The sequence below is a fragment of the Phyllostomus hastatus genome, unplaced genomic scaffold (genome assembly GCF_019186645.2).
Source record: "Phyllostomus hastatus isolate PE091 unplaced genomic scaffold, TTU_PhHast_1.1 phas_contig_1, whole genome shotgun sequence".
NCBI classification, from domain to species: domain Eukaryota; kingdom Metazoa; phylum Chordata; class Mammalia; order Chiroptera; family Phyllostomidae; genus Phyllostomus; species Phyllostomus hastatus.
In genome coordinates, this window is record NW_025333498.1 from 17,114,726 (window position 1) to 17,139,352 (window position 24,627).

The 24,627-nt window shown below is 35.0% G+C and overlaps 1 protein-coding gene across 1 annotated transcript in view; it reads left to right on the forward strand.

Annotated features, from left to right (window-relative positions):
* The window catches only part of OLA1 (Obg like ATPase 1), a 156,737-nt gene that overhangs the window by 99,126 nt on the left and 32,984 nt on the right, over positions 1–24,627 (forward strand). Inside the window, exons 6-7 of the mRNA XM_045828950.1 lie at positions 5,971–6,051; positions 6,364–6,461. Of these exons, the coding sequence (XP_045684906.1) occupies positions 5,971–6,051; positions 6,364–6,461 (179 nt within the window). The remainder of the gene's footprint in view (positions 1–5,970; positions 6,052–6,363; positions 6,462–24,627) is intronic.

A 24,627-nucleotide genomic window follows, 5' to 3' on the forward strand; every position in this document is an offset into this window, starting at 1 on the left:
TTTACATAGACTAAAAAGTGAAACTCTTACAAAATAAAACATCTATAATATACAACATAGAATATGTTCATGACCTGGGAATAGATAAGTATTTTTAAAATAGGACACAAAAAGCAGTAGTCATAAAGGAAGAGATTTAAAAATTGGATGGCAGAAGACTTGAACAGGTACTTCATGAAAAAGGAAATGCTTCATTAATCATTAGAAAAGTATATATTCAGTCTACAATGAGATACCACATACCATAAATTAAGAAGACGGACAATGGCAAGTTTTGGAAGGAATGTGAAGTGAGTGAAATTCTCAGGCAGTGTTTATGGGAAGGTGAATTGGTATATCTGCTTTTGAAAACTGATTAGTAATATGTACTAAGTTTGGATAAATGTATGACTTATGCTCGAGCCGTTCTAATCTTAGCTATATACTCAAGAGAAATGCATATATAAATTTACCAAAATACATGTATAAGAATTTTATATAGCAACTTTATTCATAGTAGTTTCAATAGCATAAATAGCTTTAAAGAATAAATAAATTGTGGAATATTCCTTTAGTGGAATATTACATGACAAAGAAAAAAACAAATTACTAATACATCTAACAACATGGATAAATTTCACAATTTTGAACAAAGAAGCTGGACATAAAATAATGCTACTGTATGATTCCATGTCTGTAAATTCCAATAGTGGATTAATTTGTGATCCAAAGAAGCCAGGATAGTGATTATCTCTGGAGAGGAGTGGAACATTGTAACTACATTGCTAATAATATTCTACATATTATCAGGGTTGTAGTTACAGGCATGTGTTCATTTCATGATACTTTATCAAGTTATAGGTAACTTATGAATGTTACACTGGGTATGTGTTATATTTCAGTATAAGCCCTTCTCAAGTTTGACCTCCAAACCCTTAATTATCTTCTGCCTTATTAGTTGAATCTCCAATGTGGATTTTTATTTACCTTCTTCAATTTTTGTTTCCTTAAAAGTCTTTCTTAGTTGTCAACTCTATTGACATTTCATTCAGTTTTTCTAACCTGGCCTCTTTTTATGACTTCTCCTGTTCATAGCTGCTCAATCTTTTTGCATTCTGCCAAGTTATGCCAGATAATTCATTAAGAGAGTCGTGTGTGTGTAATCATTTTCTTTTTTTTTCTTTCTGACTCTTATTCAGTAGCATTTTTATTAAAATCAGATCTGTTCCCAACACCCTCCCCCCACCCCACATCCTCCACTGCCTTGTCTTTTCTTGGAACATGGCAAAATCCATTCTGGCTTGTTTATAGGAATCAAAGGGGCAATTGCCTTCTTTTCCTTAGTAATGATCAGATCTTTTGCTAAGATCTGTATCTTTAGAATGAATTGGTGTTTGTTCCTGTTGCCAACATTATGGTCAGGAGTACTGCTATGTAAGTTCTCACTCTTAACGGTAGTGAATCACATAGCTGAAAACCCACAACTGCTGATCTGTATTCTGCCCAGGTTATTGTAAGAATTAACCTATTATTTTAATTCTTGGAGGACATCTCCCTTACACACACATACACAGTCATGCAGACCATGGCTGCCAGTTGTCTCAGTTTGCTATTTTGTTGCATGATTCTTTCCTGGGAGTTTTAGTCACTATCTGCATGATTACATCATGTAGTAAGATGATGGTCAGGGGTCAGTACTCAGGTCTCCATAAAGAGCAACATTCATCTAGTAGAGCAACAAGTGCGGAATATTCTGATTCAGACAGATTCTTAATCTCAATTTAGAATATACAACAGAGGTCTGTTTTGTGAGAGAAACCCAGAGTGGTCTTGTCTCAATTTGGAATATTTAAAGAGGACACTCTGTGCTGGAGCAGGCGGAAGCAGAGTTAGTGGACTTCTAACCAGACTATTTCGAGCTGGAGGCCTTGCTTCCATTCTTCTAGTCTGAGTGCATTGTTGGCTGTGCTGTGTTAAAACCACCCAACTGGCATAGGTTAGCACATTGGAGTGTCAGCATCAAGCATTAGGGTAGTGGGTTTGGCTAGAGGGAAGTATCAAGTTGGGAGGCTATAATTATTATAAAATAAGAGTGAGTCACCTTGATAAACTGCCAACTCTATCCAGTTAGCCATTAAATTTTAGGATTACAGATGGCAGGCAGAGAATAGATGAAGTCCTTCTCTTACACTCACCCTGTGAATATACTCTTATTTTTTTCCTTATTCTAAAGGTAATATACTGGTTAAAAATAAATAAAAACAGCATTGTACTTTTAAAAGAAGAAGGCAGAAAAGGAGAGTCCTCTGGAGTACAATCTTCTAGAGAATTCTGTTGTAACAATTTGATGTGACACCTATCCAGTTTCATTATTTTAGTACATTGAATTATATGTATTATACGAGGTCTGTTCAGAGAAAGTTCAGCCATTGTTAACCTAATGAGAACAGTTTGCATGACATCAATGTAGGGTGGCAGCCAAGAAGAGTGGACTGGAATGTGCATGCATGAACAATGATGACTTCACTGTACTAGTCAATGGAGGTGGTAGGCATCATTGAGGGAGCATGTGTACTGTGTGGCTATTAATAGTAAGAATATTAACTTTCTCTGATGACCTTGGAATGAGAATGAGGACTTTGAATAACAACCATAGGAATGCCTAGGCAAACAAGGAGCAATTAGGTGATAAGGAAGACAAATAGGCCCGGGTTTTGCATTGCTTAGACCTGAATTTGAATCTCAGCCATGCTACTTACCAGCTATGGGAATTTAGGCAAGTCACACATCCTCCCTGAGTGTAAATACGTTACAGATGCTATTAACAACAATAATAAAATATCTTAAAAAGAGAGCATTTCTAAAGTGAAATGCTCTCAATAAGAAGAGTCAAAGTAGAGGAGCAAGGTTTTCAAGGTGAGTTTGTATTAAGCTAGTTCTTGTAGAATGTTAAGACTAGAAGCCTGAATTGAGTTTTCACTAAGAAGGCCAGTATTGTTGGTAACCTTCAGAAATTTGAGGAAGAGGACCACTAAACAATTGTTCAGTTGTGGAAGATGTATACATATTTTCATTAAAGGCAAACCCAAGAGAATATATTATCATTTTGTACATCACTGGTATTTAGTCTTTCAGCAATCATAATAACCATGGTAACAAGTCACATTGACTGAAACTTACTCTGTGCCAAGAACGGCACTGAAACACCTTATATGTGTTATCTCGTTTAATCTTCACAGTGACCCCCAGGAGGCAGATAGTATCCTCATCTGAATTTTATCAATGAAGTAATAGGTCATAGGCCTGGTGAGCTGTTGACCCAGGATTTATTCCCACACTAAAATAATTTCTGAGTCGTCAGGCATTAAAGTGTTTTTATTTTATGTTTTTATTGTATTCTGACTTGTTAAAAGATTAGGTATGCACTAGATTATTTTTTTTAGTTACCAAATTCACTAATTACAACTTTTCCTTGTTTTAACCATAATTTTATATACAAGAAAAAAAATTCAGTCAATCCATTAAGTACATGCAAATAAGTCCAAATGTTTTCTTTTATCTGATTAGAAAAGTTTTTCACCTAAGGAACATAATATCTTTTAACTTCTTGCTAAAATTTAATTTGTACTTAAATTAAGAAAAACAACACATTGCAACTATACCATATGATCATTTATAGAAGATAATATTATCTGATCAATGTAATTTTTTTGTCTTCAGTAAAACTGACATCTTTTAGTAATTTAAGATGTCTTTTCTTGGCTATTAAATATTCTGTGGGGATAATAAAGAGAGTACTGGGTACAAAATGAAATATTTTCAATTTCAAAGTATTTTTATTTTCAACTCTTGAAAGACTTGGCGATAATCTATAAATTTTTCTAAACAGACTTGACAGTGGCTTTATTGGATACACTGCTTGGGAACATTAATTATGAGTTAATTCTCTTTAAAATTTGAGGCTCCTAACTTATAATATAGTACTTTAGTATAGGGTGGGTGAAAAAAAATGAATGCCAAAAGCATGTGTGATAGCCAAAAGTCTGTGGTGATGGTCTAGTTAATTTAAAATGAGAGACAGATACTGAAATTCCTTCACTAGTGATCAGCACTTATCGAAGTCCTTTCAATTTTATAAAAATGTTTACAGTTACAAAAGTATTTTACACTTTTTATATGATTAAAATTTAATTTTCTTCCTTATTTTTGGTTTGGCTTTCTTTTTTTCTTTCTTTAATTGAAAAAACTAATGGAACCAAATATAAGATGGTACCACTGTTTTCTCCTTTTGTATAATCTTGTTGCGTATCTCTACATAAGCTGTTCTGGCCACTCATCATAGTAACCAGCTGGGCCATTTCACCTGCTGGAGCCATTAAAGAGGACTCTCTCCCCCTAGATTAATCCCCTCCGACATTAGTTTTTTGCACTGACAACTGGAGCAGGCATTCAGAATTTGCAGGTGGCCAGTGTGACGCACATAATTGCCTACAATTTTAGGCAATGAATAAAAATGGTCTACATTACTTGTCAAAGGTTGTATATGCAGTGCCAAGTGAGATCTATGGGAAGCCTTTTAGGGTTTAAAGAACAGTTAATAGCAAGGCTGCACAGGGCTTTTTTAATCATAATGCATTTGTAATATAGCACTTTGATCTTCTCCTCGTAGGAAATGGTGTTACATTAGCCACTTTTAAACATTTATGAGTGAAATTCAGTTATAGAAGAGTAAAAGTGATTATTCTTAAGCAGAACATGTTAGATTTCATTAAAAGTTTTTAGCTTGCCCCTTCCTTGTTAAAATCTGTGGGAAGTCCTTTTCCTGGAGTGTTTCAAATCAGGATCTAAGGATATAGGGCTTTTTCCTTATTTTTCCTGTTGGTAACAGCAAGATTTGGAAGGAAGGTATACTAAATATTGAGGTAATTTATACAAGTGGATATTTACAGAAGAACAACTGATTTATGGTAAAGGAAAATATATTGGTGAAAACCCAAGAAACCTATTACTAATAATTGTGTATTACAATAAATTTTAAAAATTGCATATTTTAAACATCCATAAATTATCTTTAACAACAACAAAAAACAGATGACTCTCAAATGCACTTCTTCTGGAAGAGCTAAGTTTGACCTTTCAGACCCTAGAGCCTTTTATTAACACCTGCCTGTAAGGAGAACCTTGCCACACGCAGCTTTTAGATTCAGAACCACAAAACTGATGAGGAAAGGCTTGAAGGGTTCAGTTTGTGTCACTTGCTGTTTGCCGTTTCCATTTCACAGATGATTAATCTTTCTGTGAAGAAAGGCCAGAGAAACAAAGCACATTGGGCTCTTCCTGCAGTTACTCCTTCTGAATGCACACTAGCTTGCTAACTAAAAGGCCTTTAGATTTCCAGCAGAGAGAGATGTTCTGAAAGTGAATGCAGCTGGTTGGAGGTCACCAGTGCAGGGCTCTTGCCATTGTGTAATGGAGGCTTTGGCAGGTTGGAGGGGGATTGTTGGAGTGGGGACAAGGAGAAGTGGGCTGAGAGAAGGTGTTGGCAAAAAATTAATTCATAATAAAAGGGTTTTGGTCAGCTGATAAAATATTTTGGATTATCAATAATAGATTCAATGTTATCTATTTGTTTGGTTTTCTTTTTAAGGAAAAAATTACAATTCATTCTCTGTCTAGTATCTCCCCCCCTCCATTTCCTAATAGCATGTTTGCAAATGGCACCACTAGGTAATGTTGAAATATTACTGTCTTTTGTCATCTTTAGTGTAGTTGAATTATTTAAAATTTTTAAGACTTTTACTAAATTTGCTAGTATTCCATATTTTATATGTTAATATTTTAATGCCACAACACTGTTTCATTAGTATTTGGTTTCTTAAATGAGATACTGAAAATTATTATCTGTGTAAATTAGTTCCTCTTTTAATTTTTGTATTTAGTATCTAAATGCATAATATTCATCTTGTATTTATATTTCTCAACTGTGTGCAGGACATAATGTGCAAAGTCAAATCCTGGGTTATAGATCAAAAGAAACCTGTTCGCTTCTATCACGATTGGAATGATAAAGAGGTAAGTTATAGATATGTGCCATTTATTATTGCCTTTGTTTTGATTTCTTACAGAACAAATTAGGCTTGTCATTATTTTATACTAATTATTGTATCTAGTTAAACTGTAGTTCCGTCAATGATTGCTTACTCTCAGGCCTGTTATTTCTTCCCTCTACTCTTGATATTTTATAACAACTAATCTTTTAGAAATAAGAAATATGAAAATGAAAATGGCTAGTTGTTTAAACAGTTTACTTTCAAGTTATTTAGTGATTTACTCAATAGTTAACTCAAGTTTTAAAAAGGATTCTTTTTCTGTCTCCCACTTTAGATTGAAGTGCTGAATAAACACTTATTTCTGACTTCAAAACCAATGGTTTACTTGGTTAATCTTTCTGAAAAGGACTACATTAGGAAAAAAAACAAATGGTGAGTTTTTCCTCTCCAGATATATTCAGACATATCATATCTGTATACACATGAACACCTACATATGTACTTACTGCTACATTGGATTTTAATTTTTTCCCTCTTATTATTAAAAAGTTTAAAATGAATGAGAAAGCTTTGCTTGGTGTTTAAATTCTTAGATGAGTCTCTTAATTGATTTATACTCAGAGAACTTAAGGAAAAAAACAAACAAATTAGGTAATACTGAATCTTACATATTTATTTACCAAATTTAAATTTAATAGACATCATTTTTTTCTTTGCAAAATGAGAATAAATGTAGTTGGAACAGTAAAATTTTTTAAACTAGGAATTTCTAGCTGTGTTGATATTATATGTGAGTTTAAAATATCCAAAGGGATTACAGTTGGGCATAAATTTAAAAATCCAAATTGAATGCTTCAAAAAAGTACTTTTTTTTAATAAAAAACAAAACTGTGGGGCAAGGGGGAAGCCCAGGTATCTGTTTCAAATACTTTAAAAGTGTACAAAGGTAAAAACTATGCATTCGTGTATTGATTATCATTTATGACACGTAACCAAAATGTGCAAGGTTTCCTTTCACTCACTAATAACTTCCAAAAATTCATGTGTTCATATAGCATGTGGACATGCACACCATTTGGCATAGTGCTTGCTTGCTTTGACTTGCCTCACTGGGCCCTCAGTGTTTTGTACTATTAAGGTATATTAACAAATCAAGACTATCCAAAGCAAAATATCTGAATTCTCCTAAAATATATTGTCGGTTTTTCCCTGTACTTCATTAAGTACTTAGATGCACATGGTTTCAATTTTCCATTAAAAATTCTCATTTCCATATGATATCAAAGAGTGAGAAGCTTTAAACTGAAAAATAAACATTCATAGACTGGAAGCCAAAACAATAATTAATGTCAGATGGTTAACTCCAATAAATCATTAGAATAAATTCTGTGAAATTACTGCAACTTAAAATGCCCTGTTGATATTGCCATAAGACATTTTGTGTTCCTGATAGGAAGTTGAATTTGGCCTCTTTATGGGTAATATTCTAGAAAGCATAAACTTAACATGAAAATTTAGTTCCAACTAGTCAGTGTCTTCCAATAGATAAGTTTAAAATAATCATTCTGTCCTGTTTCAAATTCTTATAAATTTGATGATTAATATGTTAAAAATTGTTACCTTTGGGAAGGAATTTTAAGATTTATTGCTTGATCTCAGTTAATAAATCTTCTCATTGTAGTATAAATGGTAAGGTTTCCTGAGGCTCTGTGAAACAATACACACATCAAAGTTTACATGAAAAGGGATGAGTCAGTTTCCTTGCCCAAAGGGGCTTCTCACACCTGTATTTGGATGATTACAGGTAGAACTCCCTGGCTCTAATTGTATAGTAAATACCATTTCCCAGACCCTAATGGTAGACAGACTGTTTGGGAGACGCCAGTCTGTGATTTAGCTGTCGCCAGACACCCCATGTTTTTTGTGAGACCAGTTGTGATGATGATATGGTTATAGCCAATTGAAAGTAAACTCTTGTCTAAATAGCAAATTTTAATTTATAAAAATGTAGTGGTATGGATGATCCTAAGTATAAAACCGAATTTTAGATTTTATGTATAGCTAATGGTCTGGTTTGGGTTGTGTGTATATTTGGTGGGTTGGGGGGTCAGTTCTTGTGGAAGTTAGTGTAATTGCAGCTGAAAGATCAAAGACTGGGTAACTGAGTGATGTTCCAGAAGAGAATTTACCACATAGCCATTTTCTGTACAGTTTCTGCCGCCTGCTGTTCCTATTTTCCCCGAAGCTAGCCATTGACTACCCCCTGTGCATCCCTGCTCGTAAAAAATGATTGAGGAAGTATTTGTCATGTATTTATGAGTGGCAAACATTGTGTGGTAGGGAATGGCATCTACTGGAGCCAGGAAGATTGCCATTTGCCTTTCATTCAGCCACTCTGCTACAGCTTTAAATCCTCTGTTTACGCAACATCGTCTTTGTATTAAAGTGCAGAATAAATTTTTATTATGAAGGATATGAACACTAGGTTTTCATCCTTTATAACACTGCAAGCAGATGTAAATAGTTAAAATACATTTTCACGACTAAATCCTTTTAATTTGTTCTAGCATCTTGTTTTTCGGTGATGTTTATATCTAAGTTCCATTTGCATTAGTTGCTCCTTTAGCAAGAGAAAAAGGTTGTTTTTTAAGGTTATTATATAATGCTACTGTAGCAAATGAAGACTGACACAGGAAGCAGTAATAAATATTTTCCTAAGTCTTAGATCTAGAAAGCTATTTTAAATGATCAAGAAAGAGAAGGAGGGTTTGTGATTTTGGCCACAAGAGAACGACTAAAACTATTTCAGTCGGTCACCATTTCAGAAATAATCAACAATTTAATCACTAAAGTTCACTTTAAATTTAAATGGTAATGTTTTTCAATTCTAGAAAAGAGGGAAGCATCCTGAAAGATAAAGCCTGTTATATCACTGAGTAGTAGGTAGGTGTATTGACCTTTTGAAAGATGTAAAAACTGGAATTGCTCCAAGCATCTATTCTCTGGTTTTAACAAGGTTGAGTTAGTCATTCTGTTGATTCAGGACTAATACCTAGCCCCTGAAGAGAAGCCGACATGGTAGCAGAGTTAGTAGAAGTTGCGTTATGATCAGATGACACTAATCAAGATGTAAGGGAATCCATAGGAACCTTTGCATATTATCACACGTTACTGTTCTTTGAATGAATAAAACTGTACAGAAGTAAGTGTTTTTGTCTTTAGTGGGTGCCAATGATTTTTGAACACTTGAGGATTCGATTTTTAAACATAATCAGTTGTTGCTATATAGTTAAGATTCTATTATATGCAGTATTAATTTTCATTTGAGATTGCCCACTGAGTCATGGTGTCAAGCAAGTATAGGACATTAGAACTCTCAAACCATTGCTTAATTAGGGGTTTAAATTTCAGTCTTTGCACCCTTGCTGTTCTGTTAGTGATATATTCCATCCAATAATGAAATCAGTGAAACAAATTAATTTTAGACGTAGTAGTCCCTCTGTTATCTGTGGAGGATGCATTCCAAGTGTGGGCACCCCCACTGGATGCCTGAAGCCACAGATAGTACCGAACCCTACATGTACTGGTTTTTTCCTGTACATACCCTAGGATAAAGTTTAATTTATAAATTAGGCACAGTAAGAGATTAACAACAACAGCTAATAATAAAATAGAACAGTTATAATAATACTGCAATGAAAGTTATGTCAATGTGGTCTCTCTCAAAATATTTTGTACTGTACTCACCTTTTCACTTAAAGGAAGCACTTCATTGCTTCTCTTTGGTATATCTGAATTGACAGCAACACTACTCTCAAGCTTTGGAGCTATTATTAAGTTAAATAAGGGTTATGGAACACAAGCTTTCTGATACTTGTGACAGTCGATCTGATAACCGAGATGGCTACTAAGTGACAATGGGTGGGGTAGTGTATATACAGCATGGGTATGCTGGACAAAGGGATGACTCATGCCCCGGGCAGGCGGAGTGGGACAGTGGGAGATTTTATCACGCTACTCAGAATGGTACACACTTTAAAACTTATGAGTGTTTTTTCTGGAATTTTCAATTTAATATTTTTGTATGGAGGTTGACTGCTGCTAACTGAAACCGTGAAAACCAAAACTGTGGATAAGGGAAACTGTATAAGGGAAGCATACACGGCTTCCAATTATGTTTCATTATTGTGTTCTCTTGCCCCCATCTTTCTTAAAACTATTGATAAAAGATCACTATATTTTATTGTTTATTTTACTATATTATCTTATTCAACTGGAAAACAACTAAAATTTAAGACAGACTTCGTGTGTGTGTGCTTGTATCACATACATTTTTACATATGCCCTGGTGGGCTTGTGGTCATTGAACATCACCCTTTGGCTAATATTACATGGAGTCAATTAATCTGAATGTTGAAATTGATTCAAGATAGGTAGACAAATATTAGCAAAGTCTTTTAAGCTGTTGTATAATCAGGGGCAATGTGTCAGGTTCACCAAATGAATTTTAAATAGAAAAAGCCTTTATTAATTCTTATTATACTGTAATTCAGTCTCCCAACTCCCAGTTTCCTGTTTTTGTACACAATAACTAAAAATAGTTTGGCAGTGCTATATATCATGTGCCTGGTTAGGGTGAGACTTACAGGATAAATCCAATTATTTTCTTCATTTCTTGAACCATTCATAAGAATTACAGGTACTATATCTCAGCAACTACGTGTGAAAGGGGAAGTGTGTTAATTTTTAATATAATTTTATATGTACATATATCTATAGATACACATATATATCTATAAATATAAAACTCCTGCAAAATGATTTTAAGAAGTCATGAATTTCTGACAAGATTATTCATTGAAGCTAGAAATTTAACACAGATGCTATGTTAGAAAAATCACACTGTCATACATTTGATTTACTTAAAATACATAAAATGAGAATGATGAATTATTCTTAAATAATTTATTTATTTTAGTTCAGGAGGCTTCTCAAGTAGATTTGAAATTAGGTTCAATTTCATATATAGTTTTCAGGAACATACACTATTATGTAAAGCAAGATTCACACGTATAAGGTTTTTTTAAATGTTTCACATTATCATCCACTAGTCTGGCATAGTAAAAGTTCTGAAATGTCCATGTAGTTTTCCTTTGAGGTTATAATTTCTACTTGTTATCACTTGTGGTTCATAAGGTTTGGGGGGGTGTTGTGTCAGCCTCATCTGGAAGTGCTTAACATTATAAAGGCTGTGAGAATACATTATTAATTCTGAGTGTGTTCCTACCTAATTGAAATTATAAGATAATATTGGTAGGTTTCATTTTCCCATGTGAGGAGGGGTTTTTTTGTTTGTTTGTTTTGTTTTTATTGGACTTACAATGTAAAAGCTATCATTTGTCATTTTTTTTTCATAATTTAAATACTTTTTTAGTGATGATTTCTTTATGAGGACTAATGCTTATTGCACCTTTGACAGATACAGGAGGGTGACAGGGCAGGTCAGGAGTATTCTGGAAGTCTAAATTGAATGATTATCTTTTTTAAAATATGGGATTGATTAAATCAGTGAACTCCAGTGCAGGATACTCTTAATTTTACTGAAGTAAGTTGTAAATGAATCTAAAAAGAAAATATTTTTAAGACCCTTTCTCCATTTTATAGTTTCTTATTTTTTGCTGCTGGATATTTTTCAATTATTTGCTTTTTAATTTGTATTATAATAAAACTTTGTAATGGTATCATATGCACTATAAATTAGGATTTTAAATAATTTCTGTTAAATGGATTTTGTGGAATTGATTATTTCTCAGTTTCTCTGATTAGAATCTTGAGAGTTAAAAAAATGCATTAAAGCAAACCAACTTTTTCTTACAAGAGATAGAAGGCTGAGAGAAGCAAGAGGGAAAAAGACCTCTTTGCTCATGTGAGAATATTTTTACTTGAAATGTTCTTTTGTGCTTGTACATATATGTATAAGTAATAATACTTGTGAATTTCTGGGTTTCATTACATAGTTTTTTGGTTATTTCAGCAATTTCATATTATCAGGAGGTGCTAGTACTCTACAGCACTTAGTCATAATGAAACCAAATCATACTTCTGATTCCATATTATGAAAAAGATAATTACAGAAAAAAAGCACATCCTTTTATATGACCAGAATGTTGTTGACACACCATGTTATGTGTATTAGGAATTTCCCCTGGCCTATTTGCGCTTGTGCCCAATATTATTTATAAACAATCATATCTTTTTGCAAGATGTCTTACTGAGCTTGAGAAAGTGATACTTTTGGGGGGTCATTTGTTATCTTTATTAGTCTCATCTGTTGACTTACTGATTGATATAATTTATCAAATATATAAGAACTTTCATCTTTTATTGTCATCTGAGAATATGTTTATTGATTTTAGAGAGGGGGGTGGTTGGAGAAAGAGAAGAGAATGGGAAAGGAAAAGAGAAACAGAAAGAGAAAGAGAAAGATCGATGTGAGAGGGAAACATTGATTGGCTGTCTCCTGTATGCACCTCAACTGGGGATCAAACCTGCAACCTAGGTATGTGCCCTGACTGGGGATCAAACTTGCAACCTTCAGCCACCAGCCAGGGCAAGATGTTCATATTTTTAAAGTACATAAAGAATTTCACTATATGTAATAGTGAAAAGTTTTACATTTTTTATAGCTTCAGAGACTAAAGCTCTTTTTTAAAAAAAGGATTCCCTAGGATTCTCTTATGTGAAATTAAAACATATGTTCTTCATATATGCACACATATATTTAATCTAGAAAATGAAAGGCAAAGTTTGGCTTATAGCTAAAGTGTCCTTCAATTTGCAAATGATTTGTATACACAAAGAATTTCTTTGCTTTTTACTCCACCCACTTTGGTGAATAATTCAAGGACTATTAATATTGTTAAAAATATTTGCCCCAAGAGATTAAGAACCTCTGAGTCAGATTTTATTTCTAAAAGATTCATTAAGATGAGCGGTCCCCAGGCTACTCACATTCCTGCCTAATCAACTACAAATTTGGGAATTGTTATTACCTCCCTTTAGGTAGTATAAATCTCTAGAAAAACACACAAAATGCATAAAAGGCTTTATTTGTTATTCCTGGTATAAAATGGAAGTTTTGACTGGTAAGTTAGTTGAGGTAGAGGAGAATTTTGAAGCAGAGAAGTTGTAGGACTGTTGGGGATAGGAGATGTAAGGCAGGGTCTTGTGAAGGGTTTAGAAGGAGACTTAATGTTGTATATGGGATCTGAAAGGCAGTTTTTTCTGGGAGAAGGATGCAGAAAAGGAAAGGAGAGGGTGCCACTTTGGGCAATTTCACTGTTTTGCCTAGTATGTCCTGCTAATGCAGGATAGGAAAGAAGTATTTTTTTCCCTGCCCTTCTCTCCCGTGCTCCCTAGTCACAAGATTTACCTTTGGACTTAAAGTTGTAGTTCAACTAAATTATGAGTTAAATGGACTTTTGAAGGCTAGACCAAAATGCTGTGTACCATTAATAACATGGGTTCTATAAAGGAAATGAATTCTAAGAAACTTGAGCATAGTCTGTCTGTAAATTAGGTAGCATATATTATAAATAATTTTGGTGTATTAAGAACACTGCTCATTTACAATTTGAAATACTAGTGTTGTAGGCCTTGTTGCTAACCAGCTCTTTGGCTGAAGGTAAATTACTTAGCCTTTCATGTATTGAAAACCATGCATCAGAATGTTCACATAAAATGTGTTCTGTGTAAACACTCTTTACCAACTTAAGTAACATAATTTAAAAAGAATACAATAGGAAAAGGACTTATTTGCCTTCAAGATATATTTCCTTGGTTTTTCTTTCCAATATATGGATAAAGGAGTAAAATGTATCTCTCTCTCTCTCTCTCTCTCTCTCTCTCTCTCTCTCACACACACACACACACACACACACACACACACACAGTTGACCTTTTAACTTTTTAACAGTGTGGGGGTTAGGGATGCCTACCTCCCTACCATCACACAGTGAAAATTTGCCTAGAGCTTTTGACTACCCCAAACCTTAACTGTAGTCATCCCTTGGTATCCACAGGGGATTGGTTCCAGGACCCCCACAGATACTAAAATCCACAGATACTTCATATAAAATGGCACAGAACAGTGCATGCAGTTGGCCCTCCACATCTGTGGATTCCCAACTTCGAACTGAAAATACCATTTTCAATCCATAGTTTGTTAAATCTGTGAATGGGAAACCCAGGGATATGGAGGGCTGGCTATATATTTATTGAAAATAATCTGCCTATAAGTGGACCTGTGCAGTTCAAACTCGTGTTGTTCAGGGTAAATTATATGAGGAGAGATCCAAAAACAACTGGAATTAATTTATAAAAAAATGCGTATTCATTCTTACATGTTTAAACTTGAGTCACGTTCAAAGTACCCCCCATTTGATGCACAACACCTATGAAGGCACTTTTTTCCACTGCTGAAAACTGTTTTTGAGCTTGTCGATTTTGGCACCTTTTAGTACTTCTGCCATTTTTGTTTCACCTGTTCCACATTGGAAAAACATCTGCCTTTGAGGACTTTTTTCATCTGGGGGAAACCAGTAAAAAGTTGTGTGGGGCAAGATCGGGAGAATAGGGAGGGTGGGGCATGGGGTTCATGCCATTTTTGGTAATAAACTGCTGAATACTCAGCACAGTGTGGGGAAATGCATTTGTAAATCACTCATAATGAAACAGGTAAATGCATTGAAAGAGTCTTCAAAAAAACTCACTGAAGCCAAATGCACCTTCTCACAAATGCCAGTTGATACACTGATACTGATGGGTTCTTAGAACACTCATCTAGTAGGGGAAGCCTGTACTATAAGAGCCTGCCCTCCAGAAGATAATTCCAGTTTTTGAGGGGTCCCCCACTCAAAACTGTGTGATTCCATGCTTTGAAACAGTTGTCTGCCTAAATAGAAACAAACGACTAAGAACCATCTCGGTCATGCAGAAGCAGTAGCAGTAAGACTCCCATGGTACACCATCTTCCATCTTCCATATGACTCTCACCTTGATTTCACGTCAGGCCCTATGACTTCACCATTCGCAGTTAGAGTATTTTGTCATCACTCCTTGGCTTCCATTAGACTACATCATTATTTAATTGTTATAGTAGCGTAATTTAAAAACAGATAGGTGTATGTTCCTTTAAAAGTCTTTTGAAACAGTTACATTGTGATTTTCTGTATCTCAGTTTCTGTATTTTTTTAGTTTATATGTGTATGTTGAAGGTGAGGTAGTGAAGGTCAGTAAAGAATTAAAAATCATCTCTAAGGTTTCCTTCCAGTGCTTGAATTTTATGATTTTAATAGATTGGATAATAGCAAAATCACAAAGAAAATATGCCCATTGGAATATTTAATATTTTCTCAATGCCCATAAGTAGGTTTGTCATGTAGGAATTTTTTTTTTCTAACTCTGGAGCTATACAGAGTACTCCCAAGGTTGCAAAATACCCAATTTATGAGCAACTTCTTTGGACTGGGTTGGAGATAAGACCTGGTCTCTCATATCCCTATCCCTTGAAAATAAGTTTTTTTCTGGATCTTACCATGATTTTGTATTTCCTTGCAGTGGACAGCTATTGCTCTGGCTGGAATGAAAACAAAATGGAAATAATGCCTGTTTGTAGAATTGGCATATCTATATTTCAGACTACTTATATTATCCAAGCTATTGCATTTCCTTATTCTGGACTGACCTAGAAAACATTTTCCCATCAAAAACATTAGATTATGAAACACTCTCAAAAGCCTACTTAATTCATGATGTAATAGAAATAGTGCAGTTTGGGTGAGACATATTTTGGTATCTGTGACCATTTTTACCACCAATTTTTAAATTCAGCTTAAAAATATGTTCCAAAAAACTGACTTAGGAGCTTTGAATACACCCCACCTATAAGTTCAGGGCTGCACACTGGTTTCCGTTCAGTCTTTTTAATGTTTCATCAAGAGAAATTAACTTCATAAAAACTGTCATTATGAATATAAATTTCAAATTTATGTTCCTTGTGAAGATATGAGTTCATTGAGGAGGTATGTACTATGCTTTCTTTTTCCTTTTTTAAGCAAATAATCATTGATCCCTCTGTGCGTCATGTATCATTCTAGGTGTGGAACAGGAAAAGCCCTTATTCCATCACCCCAACCTCTATAAGGTGTAAAGTCTCATGGAATTATAGACAACCAAAAACTAAATATTTAATATAAGTCCAGGAAGTGATTAGGATGATGAGTAAAAATAAAGCAGATTAAGTGGGTGCTGTTTTAGCTGGAGTGATCAGGAAAGGTCTTTATGAAGTAATGGAGTACAACATGGCAGAATCTGAGGAAAGCTCAGTTCCAGGGAGAGGGGACAGCAAATGTAGAGTCAAGTGTGGTGGAGCATCAAAAAGAAGAAAATGTGAAGGCACTTGTAATTCTCACATATATTGCTCTTAAATATATATTAAAGCATATCCTAACTGTATCCTAAAATTTAATTTGGGGTTTTAAAAATGACCATCATTTATTTTCTAGTTTGCTATCATTAATTTCTTATAGTTCAGAAATATTTCAATTTCTGTGTGTTTTAAACAAACTTTAAATATTTACAATTATATAGATTTATTTTGAATTTTATCTTTTCTTTTTCATTCTTGTCTAGCAACTTATTGATCCACAATATCACTCAAAGCTTTTTTCTTTTAGAAAATTCCTTGCCCTGGCCAGGTGGCTCAGTTGGTTGAAGTGTTGTCCCATACACTAAAAGGTCTGTGGGTTCGATGCACAGTCAGGGCATATTTGAGAAGCAACTGGTTGATATTTCGCTCTCACATTAGTATTTATCTCTCTCTTTCTCTTTCTCTCCACCCCTGCCCCTGCCTCCCACTCCCCCTCTCTATCTAAAACATAGGTGAGGATTTTTAAAAAAAATAAAAATTCCTTGATATAGCCCTGGCTGGGTGGCTCATTTAGTTGGAGCATTGTCCTGTACACCAAAATGGTGGGTGTGGGTTCGATTCCTGGTCAGGACACATATCTAGATTGTGGGTTAGATTCCTAGTTGGGGTGTGTATGGGGGCAACTGATTGATGTTTCCCTCTCACATCGATGTTTCTCTTTCTTTCTCTCCCTCTTCCTCTCTCTCTAAAATCAGTAAACATATTCTTGGGTGAGGCTTTTTAAAAAATTAAGTCTTTCAAAAAAATTTCTTGATGTATGACATCATTAACAACAACCTACATTAGTCAAAACTTCAGAGTGTTTCAATTTACATTACTTCTTTGGATCCACAACCAAATCACAAGATGGCCCTTATGACACAGTATTATTGTAGCCTTTTTGAATTTTTACTAATGAAGTGTTTTCATCATTGGATTAAGAGTTCTGTATTTTAGCTTAGGAATGGGGTAAACTAGCAGAAAGATAGTGATTTGTGTTTGCATTAATACAGATAAAAAGTAGGGGACTTCCTGTCAGGATGGCAACATAGGTAAACATGGCTCACCTCCTCACACAACCACATCTAAATTAGAACTAGTATGTAGAACAACCAGCACCCGGAACCGTCAGAAATCAAGTCGAATAGAAGTGTGACAAACAGGATTAAAGAAACCACATCCATCCTGACTGGTAGGAGGGATGGAGACAAGGAACAAGCTGGACCCACATCCATGTGTGGTAGATAAAAATTTGGGAGGGATGTCTTGGTGGTGAGGAATCCCAACCCCACAACAGGCCTCCCAGCCCAGGGTGCCAGTGGCAGGAAGATAAGTCCCCAAAACTTGTGGCTACAAAAACCAGCAGAGATTGTCAGTAGAAGAAACTTCTGGAGTCCCAAGAAGTGCCTCTTAAAGGACCCACACTCAGACATACTCAGACTCATTCTGAGGTAGCAGCTTGAAAGGCACCAGTGGCACACAGGGAGGAACTGAAGTGTCTGGCATCACGATGAGAGCTGGGGGACAGCTTTCTCCCAAACAGAAAGGTGGGCAGAAGCCACTGTCCTTTTACTGAACTCTCCCCCAACAGAGCCATAGAGCCAACAGGCAGGTGCCATATCTGGGACTCATCAACCTTGCTAACACCATTTGCCCCACCCTGGAGATCCCCAGAGACTCTGTCCCAGCCAACTCAGACCCACCCACACTGCTTTTCCATCTGAATGACTGGTCTTGGCTCATGCTTCACAACTTCTTAAGTCTTCTCAAATAAGTGACAGCCAACCTAGCCCCAATACCTCTTGTAGAGTGGCCCCAGGACCAGCACTAGCAGCAACCAGCCTAAATTCACAGCTTGGTTTCACATGGGTATCTCCAAGCCCAGCACAAGTAGCAGCCATCTCAGTGCCTTATAGCTCAGGCAGGATGGCCCCAGGCAAAACACAGGTGGGGGCTGACCTTGGCCTGCACCACCCAGGGTACCCCAGGGCCAATACTCCCAGTAGGTAGCTATAGACCACATCAGGGCACCACCACCCTGCCCCAGCACAGTGGATCCTCCACAGAGGGCGGAGGTTGGGGGTCAGTGGTCACAACCAGTCCTTGCAGCTGACTGGCCTGGGTAAATCCCTCCCACTGACCTGCCAACAGCAACCAAGGCTCAACTACAAGAGGAGGGTGAACTCAACACAAAGGGGAAAAATTGGGACAACTGTAATAGCATAATCAATAAAATATAATTTTTAAAAAAGATACAGAGGTACCTTTTTAGTGCTTTACATATTTGTCATTAAAATAAAGAGGGGAGCTTCCAAGTTGGTGAACATGTGGAGATCTAGGGAGCATAGAGTGCCTGCAGAGGACGAGAAAGCTCTGTACCTTCCCCTTACTTTGACCTGTGTATCTCTCCCATCTGGCTTTTCCTGAGTCATATCCTGTTATAATAAACCATGATCTATTGGAGGGGAGAAGATTAAGAGGTAGTCATCAATAATCCTGGATGATTATTAACATTTTCTTTAGAAATTCTTTAAAAAGAACAGTATAATCAATAGAAAATATCTTAGGTTTTATGCCAACATTTGTCTGTTAGTATTTGTTTTTTAGCTTTTTAAAAATGGTTTTTCAGAAGAGTTTCTCAGCCTACCTGGATGTTTGAAACATGAGCATCACTGGTAGTTTTTATACATAATTTATATTTAAAATTTTTACTTTTTAAATTGTGCAATATTTTTTAATTGCCTTTTAAATTCTCTATGTGGTGATGTAGATTCTTCCATCTGTCTGTGGTTGCAAGGCTTCTCTGCAGCCAGTGTTCAGCAGGTTATTCAGGATGATTACTCTGTAATTTAGTTGTAATTCCAGTTTGGTCCTGGGAAGAGGCTTGTGCAGCTTCCACCTCCTCCTCTGCCATCTTGGGTCCTCTTTGCCATATGCCTTTTGTCTGTCTACCCACATCCTCTTATTAAATGGTGTTGATTTAGCTTTTCCTGTACCAATCCAAGAGACATGTATAGCAAACCATCATGTATTAGTGAGTTCCTGCTATGTGGCAGGCACCCTTTTGAACTTACAAATTGGTGAGATAGTGATAGACTAGATAAAACTTACATGAACATTTTACAAATATTTTTTGAAACAGATATTATCACGCCCATTTGACAGATGGGGCAGTTGGAGATATTATAGAATATGTCTAAATTCTTTAATGGGCAAGTAGTAGAAATAGACACATTTGACTTAAATATTTGTGCCTGTTCCACATATGACTGTACAAGCTATAGTTGTGAATCTTTAGAAGTCTTTGAAAACATTGCTTTAATTAATTTTAACATTCTGCTACATTTATCTCAGAAAATATTATCTACACAAAATTGTTGTAGTTAATAAGTGGAAACAGTTCTCAAGATGACAACTGTGTGCTTTTCTTAGGATAAAAAACTTCAGCTGCTGTTGTTTTTGTCTTGCTTTGTAATTTTATTAACTATATAATACTGTTACAGCAATATATTTTAGCAGCCACTTTAGCATCTATTTTTAAAAATATATAAACATTTTAGTGGAGAAAATACAATGGCTTTTACTGAAACCAAAACTAAAAATTGCATCAGGTTGCCAAGTCTAAAGTAGTACTACAGAATAGACCCCAGAAAACATAGCTATAATCACAGATTAGTTTTTATATGTTAACATAATACATAGAATTTGCTTTTTTTTTTCTTCTAGTATACCATAAAATTTGTTAAGATTATTTCTTCACTGCTGGGGGTGAGGGAGTTGATGAATAAAGGAACAGGGAAATGAGAGAATATCATGAATAGGACTGGCAGAAAATTTCTATGCCTAAAGTGTTGTTATTAGTAATAGCATCAGTCAACACTTACTGAACACTTAACTACATGCCAGTTACATTTAAGACTCCCAACCACCTTTAAAGTAGGTACCATTATTATTTTAAGGAAGGCAAAACCAGTATAGAGAGACTGAGGAGCCTGGCCAAGGTCACATAGCCAGTCAGTGGTACCAAGATTCAAACCTAAACAGTTTAAATCCAGACTCATGTTCTTTACTACAATGCCATAAACAGGGGTCCCCAACCTTCTTTCCACCACCCCTGCTCCATGGAAATATTGTCCTCCACAAAACGGGTCCCTGGTGCCAAAAAGGTTGGGGACCACTGCATATAGTACATTAGCATTGGGTCATTGATGATGTAAGGCCCGAGAACTAGGTTATATACTAGCCATATTTCCTAGCACCATAAATTCCATTTAGATAAAGTTTTGTTGTTAAACAGTTCATGCACTGTAAAATTAGAGATGAAAAATTCATTATAACCTGATTGTGGAATGCCAACTGAGGTAATATAAAAATTGTATCTAAAACTGTACCTTTAGCCTGACCACTGTGGCTCAGTTGAATGGGCATCATTGTGCCAGGCGGCAGGTTGCTGGTTGGATTTGCTGTGAGGAACATGCCTGGTTTGCGGGTTTGGTCCTTTGTTGGGACATGTGCAACAGGCAACCAATTGATGTTTCTCTACCACATTGATGTTTCTCTCCCTCCCTCCCCTTCTAAAGTAAAATAAAAATAAATAAAACTGTACCTTTATTTTCATGGACTTATCTCTGAAAACTATTTTCCAAACATGTTCCAATTTAATAGCCATTGTAGGGACAACAATTAAAATAGTTTCTATATTTTCCTATTGAAAATACATATTATCAGTCCTTTTTAAAAATAAGTCCTTTCTTCTGCCACTTGGTTGTTTTGTTTGTGTGTTTGTTTGTTTTTTTTTATTGTGTTCATTTATTTTTAAAGAGAGGAGAAAGGAGGGACAAAGAAGGAGAGACACATCAATGTGCAGCTGCCTCATGTGCCCTCTATTGTGGCCCACAACCCACCCTGTGTGCCCTGGCTGGGAATCCAGTTGGCGACCCTTTGGTTCGCAGGCTAGCACTCAGTCCCCTGACCCACACCAGCCAGGGCTGTTTGTGTGTTCGTTTTTAACCACATAGTGGTTAAAAAATTCACTTCCTTGCATTTTCAGTAACTTGCATTTGTTTTAGATACCCTATTGGGCGTAAGGACCTGTGTGTGTGTGTGTGTGCATGTGTGCATATCTCTTTTTATTAGCTGAAGTGCAAACAGATAATTTGTATAATATTCTGTTTAAATGCTTTATTAGTGCATAGTGATATAATGGAAAGAACATTATATATACATACATATGTATATATGTGTATGTTTGTACACATACATCCAAGTCTTGGGCAAAATAATGGCTACCACTTGCTGAGCATCTATTATATGCTGGAATTTGGGGCACTTATTATGTTTTTAATTTGGTTTAAGCATCATCACAATGTTGGATAGCAAATATCTACTCGTTTACTCAGAAATATGAAGAAACTTAAACATTTTAGACTTCTTTTAACTTGAGTTCAATAAAATAACATTTTGTTGCATTTATGGCATGCTTTTCAAGCAACAAAAGTGCACACAGAGTTTTCTGTGTTAGTTGTATCCTGGTGAAAATTACATAGGAACCTATAGAGAACAAACATAATTGCAATGTTTTGTTATATATAAGCAGGACTCAAGATAGCTTGGGTGGTTTCCTTATAGTCCTTGTTTCTTCCCCTGTCAAGTAGAATAATAATTTTCTTATAGAATAATAAGAATTAAATATTTTACTTATACTAAATGAAATTATTCTGTGGTAGAAGTAGATCTATATAACTTGGAATTTAATTTTTCTAATATAATGGGGGAAAAGTATGTGTGTCTGGCAGTTGTAATGACACAATAAATTCTCTTAACCAGCCTAAGTCCTGCTTATATAAACACTGCAAATTACGTTTGCTCTTCAGCAACTAGGGGTTTCTGTGTAATTTTCACTAGGACACAACCAACATAGACAACTCTTGGTGAATTTTTTCATTGCATGAAAAGCACGCTACAAAGTGCAATAAAATGTTTTATACGTTTTCTCATTAGCGCAAGTTGAAAGTCTTCAAAATTTTTATTTTAACCTAATCTCAAGAAATAAAGATTAGCAATTTTCCGTTGTCTTTTGTTTCTCCTAAATACACATATTTTTCTTTTTTATAATATTGTTCTCTTCTGAAATTTTCGAGGATGTGGTCATTTACATTTTCTCTGCCTTTCACTGTATTTTTGTTTCCTCTCTCCCCCACCAAAAAGAAAAAAAAAATTTAAATTTGGGATCCAGTTAGAATTTTTTTAGAAATATAATTACCAAACTTTTAATTTGGAGAGATTTTACCATTTCATGTATGAACAAGACTTTCAAGTGTAATAGCAGCACTTAGAAAATCTTGTATGTTGCTCTTTTCATTAATCAAGATTAACTCCAATACCTTTCCAGCACTGTCCAAATGGGTTTTTCCCTAGTCCTCTAAGCAGCTACATTGTAAACACTTACTGTGTAAGAAAGTCAATGGGTATAATACAGTTCATAGGTGTAGACTGGAAAAGAAAAATTTGTACTAATGTTTTTATTATTTAAAAGTATTTTTCTGAGTCTTATTTTGATATTGTATAGAATAATTTAGATGGAATATGAGTCACATTACAGAACTTGACTTCAAGCCAAATCTGAGATAGAGACAGAAGAGAAAAAGAAGACTAAGAGAACATGGAGATTATCGACCATTTGTGTCCTTTCCTATGATCAGTCGTAAACATCTTAGTTGTCTGGAGCTCTTGAAATTAGTACTTTTAAAAGCTTTTAAATGTTACTAGAATACATTGTTGAACTCATACCTGGTTAAAGTTTTCTGATTAAGTATGATTAAATAATTATGTTTCAGTGATTACACATTTCATGATTATGCTGTTATGTTAGGACATTATATTAAATCTATTATTAAGTGAGATTTGTTTGAGTGGCCAAATGGATGTTTTAATGTGGCTTAGACGTTTTGGATATATAGTTTAAAGACTACCAGATTAGATTGGGAAATTCTGTTACCTTCACAGTCTGGAAAAACTGAAACAAAAGAAAAAACAATGGCTATTAAACATTCTTAGCCATATGCAGGGGAAGGTATGTGAGTATGGCTTAGCTAATAACAACTTTCCTATTGTGTATCACTTGTAGAATTTTTGCTATGAAATACTTAGTAGTTATACATTTTCTGTTTTATAGTTATTTCAGTGCCCTGTTGACAGCAAGGGTTAGTGATTGTTGTATTAGTACTTCTTGACAAATAGAAATTGTTTGATATGCTAAGTCATTTCTGACAGAAGATACAAAGTTTTGACAAACATGTATGGCACAGCAAGTGTCCAATTCTAAAGAGCAAAATAAATGCAAACCACCATTATGGTGAACACAAACAGCCTGAAAGCAAGTTATCAGTAAGCAAATAATTGTTGAACTGTTATGAATGGAATAGGATGTTGAAATAGGGCATGATTGGCTGATGTTACATATGTCCTTGATTACCTTCCTTGTGCTTTTATCCTAAAAGTGACATTCTTTGTATTCCCTTGGATGGCTAGACAGTCTGACACTGAAGAAGAATAAATATTGCATGTGGTACACATTAAGCTGTCATCCAAGACAGCATTTATAAAAAGTAACTGGAGAAATTCATAAGAAATTCTGCACTGCTACAGTTTCCTGGCTCCAGTCATAATTGTCAAAGTTCTTGACACATTCAGGTCTTCAGAAATTATTTAGGTTTACAGTGGTTTGGTATTTGAATAATTACTATGGATTTGTGTTTTCATATTGCCTTAGGATGTTAATGTTAGTTACCAAAATGCTATATTTTATGATAATTTTTATTTTAAGAAATCTTTCTACATTAGTAATAGTGACATATCTTCAATCTTATGGTCTTTAATAAAAGGATTTTAGATAATTCATGTATTTGGAAGGAAGACTGGGAATTTTTAACTGCTTAGTTTATCTTTAATGTATTAGAAAATATTGCTTCCTTGTGTTTAGTGCACTAGCCAACAACTTTTAAAATCAGTACCGTATTTTTATTTTTCTTCTCCAGCAGCATTGGAAAGCCATCAAGTGGTGGCCCAAATGAATACCATTTTAAAACAATTTCCAAAAAACCCAAATTACTACTTGATGTTTCATTTTAA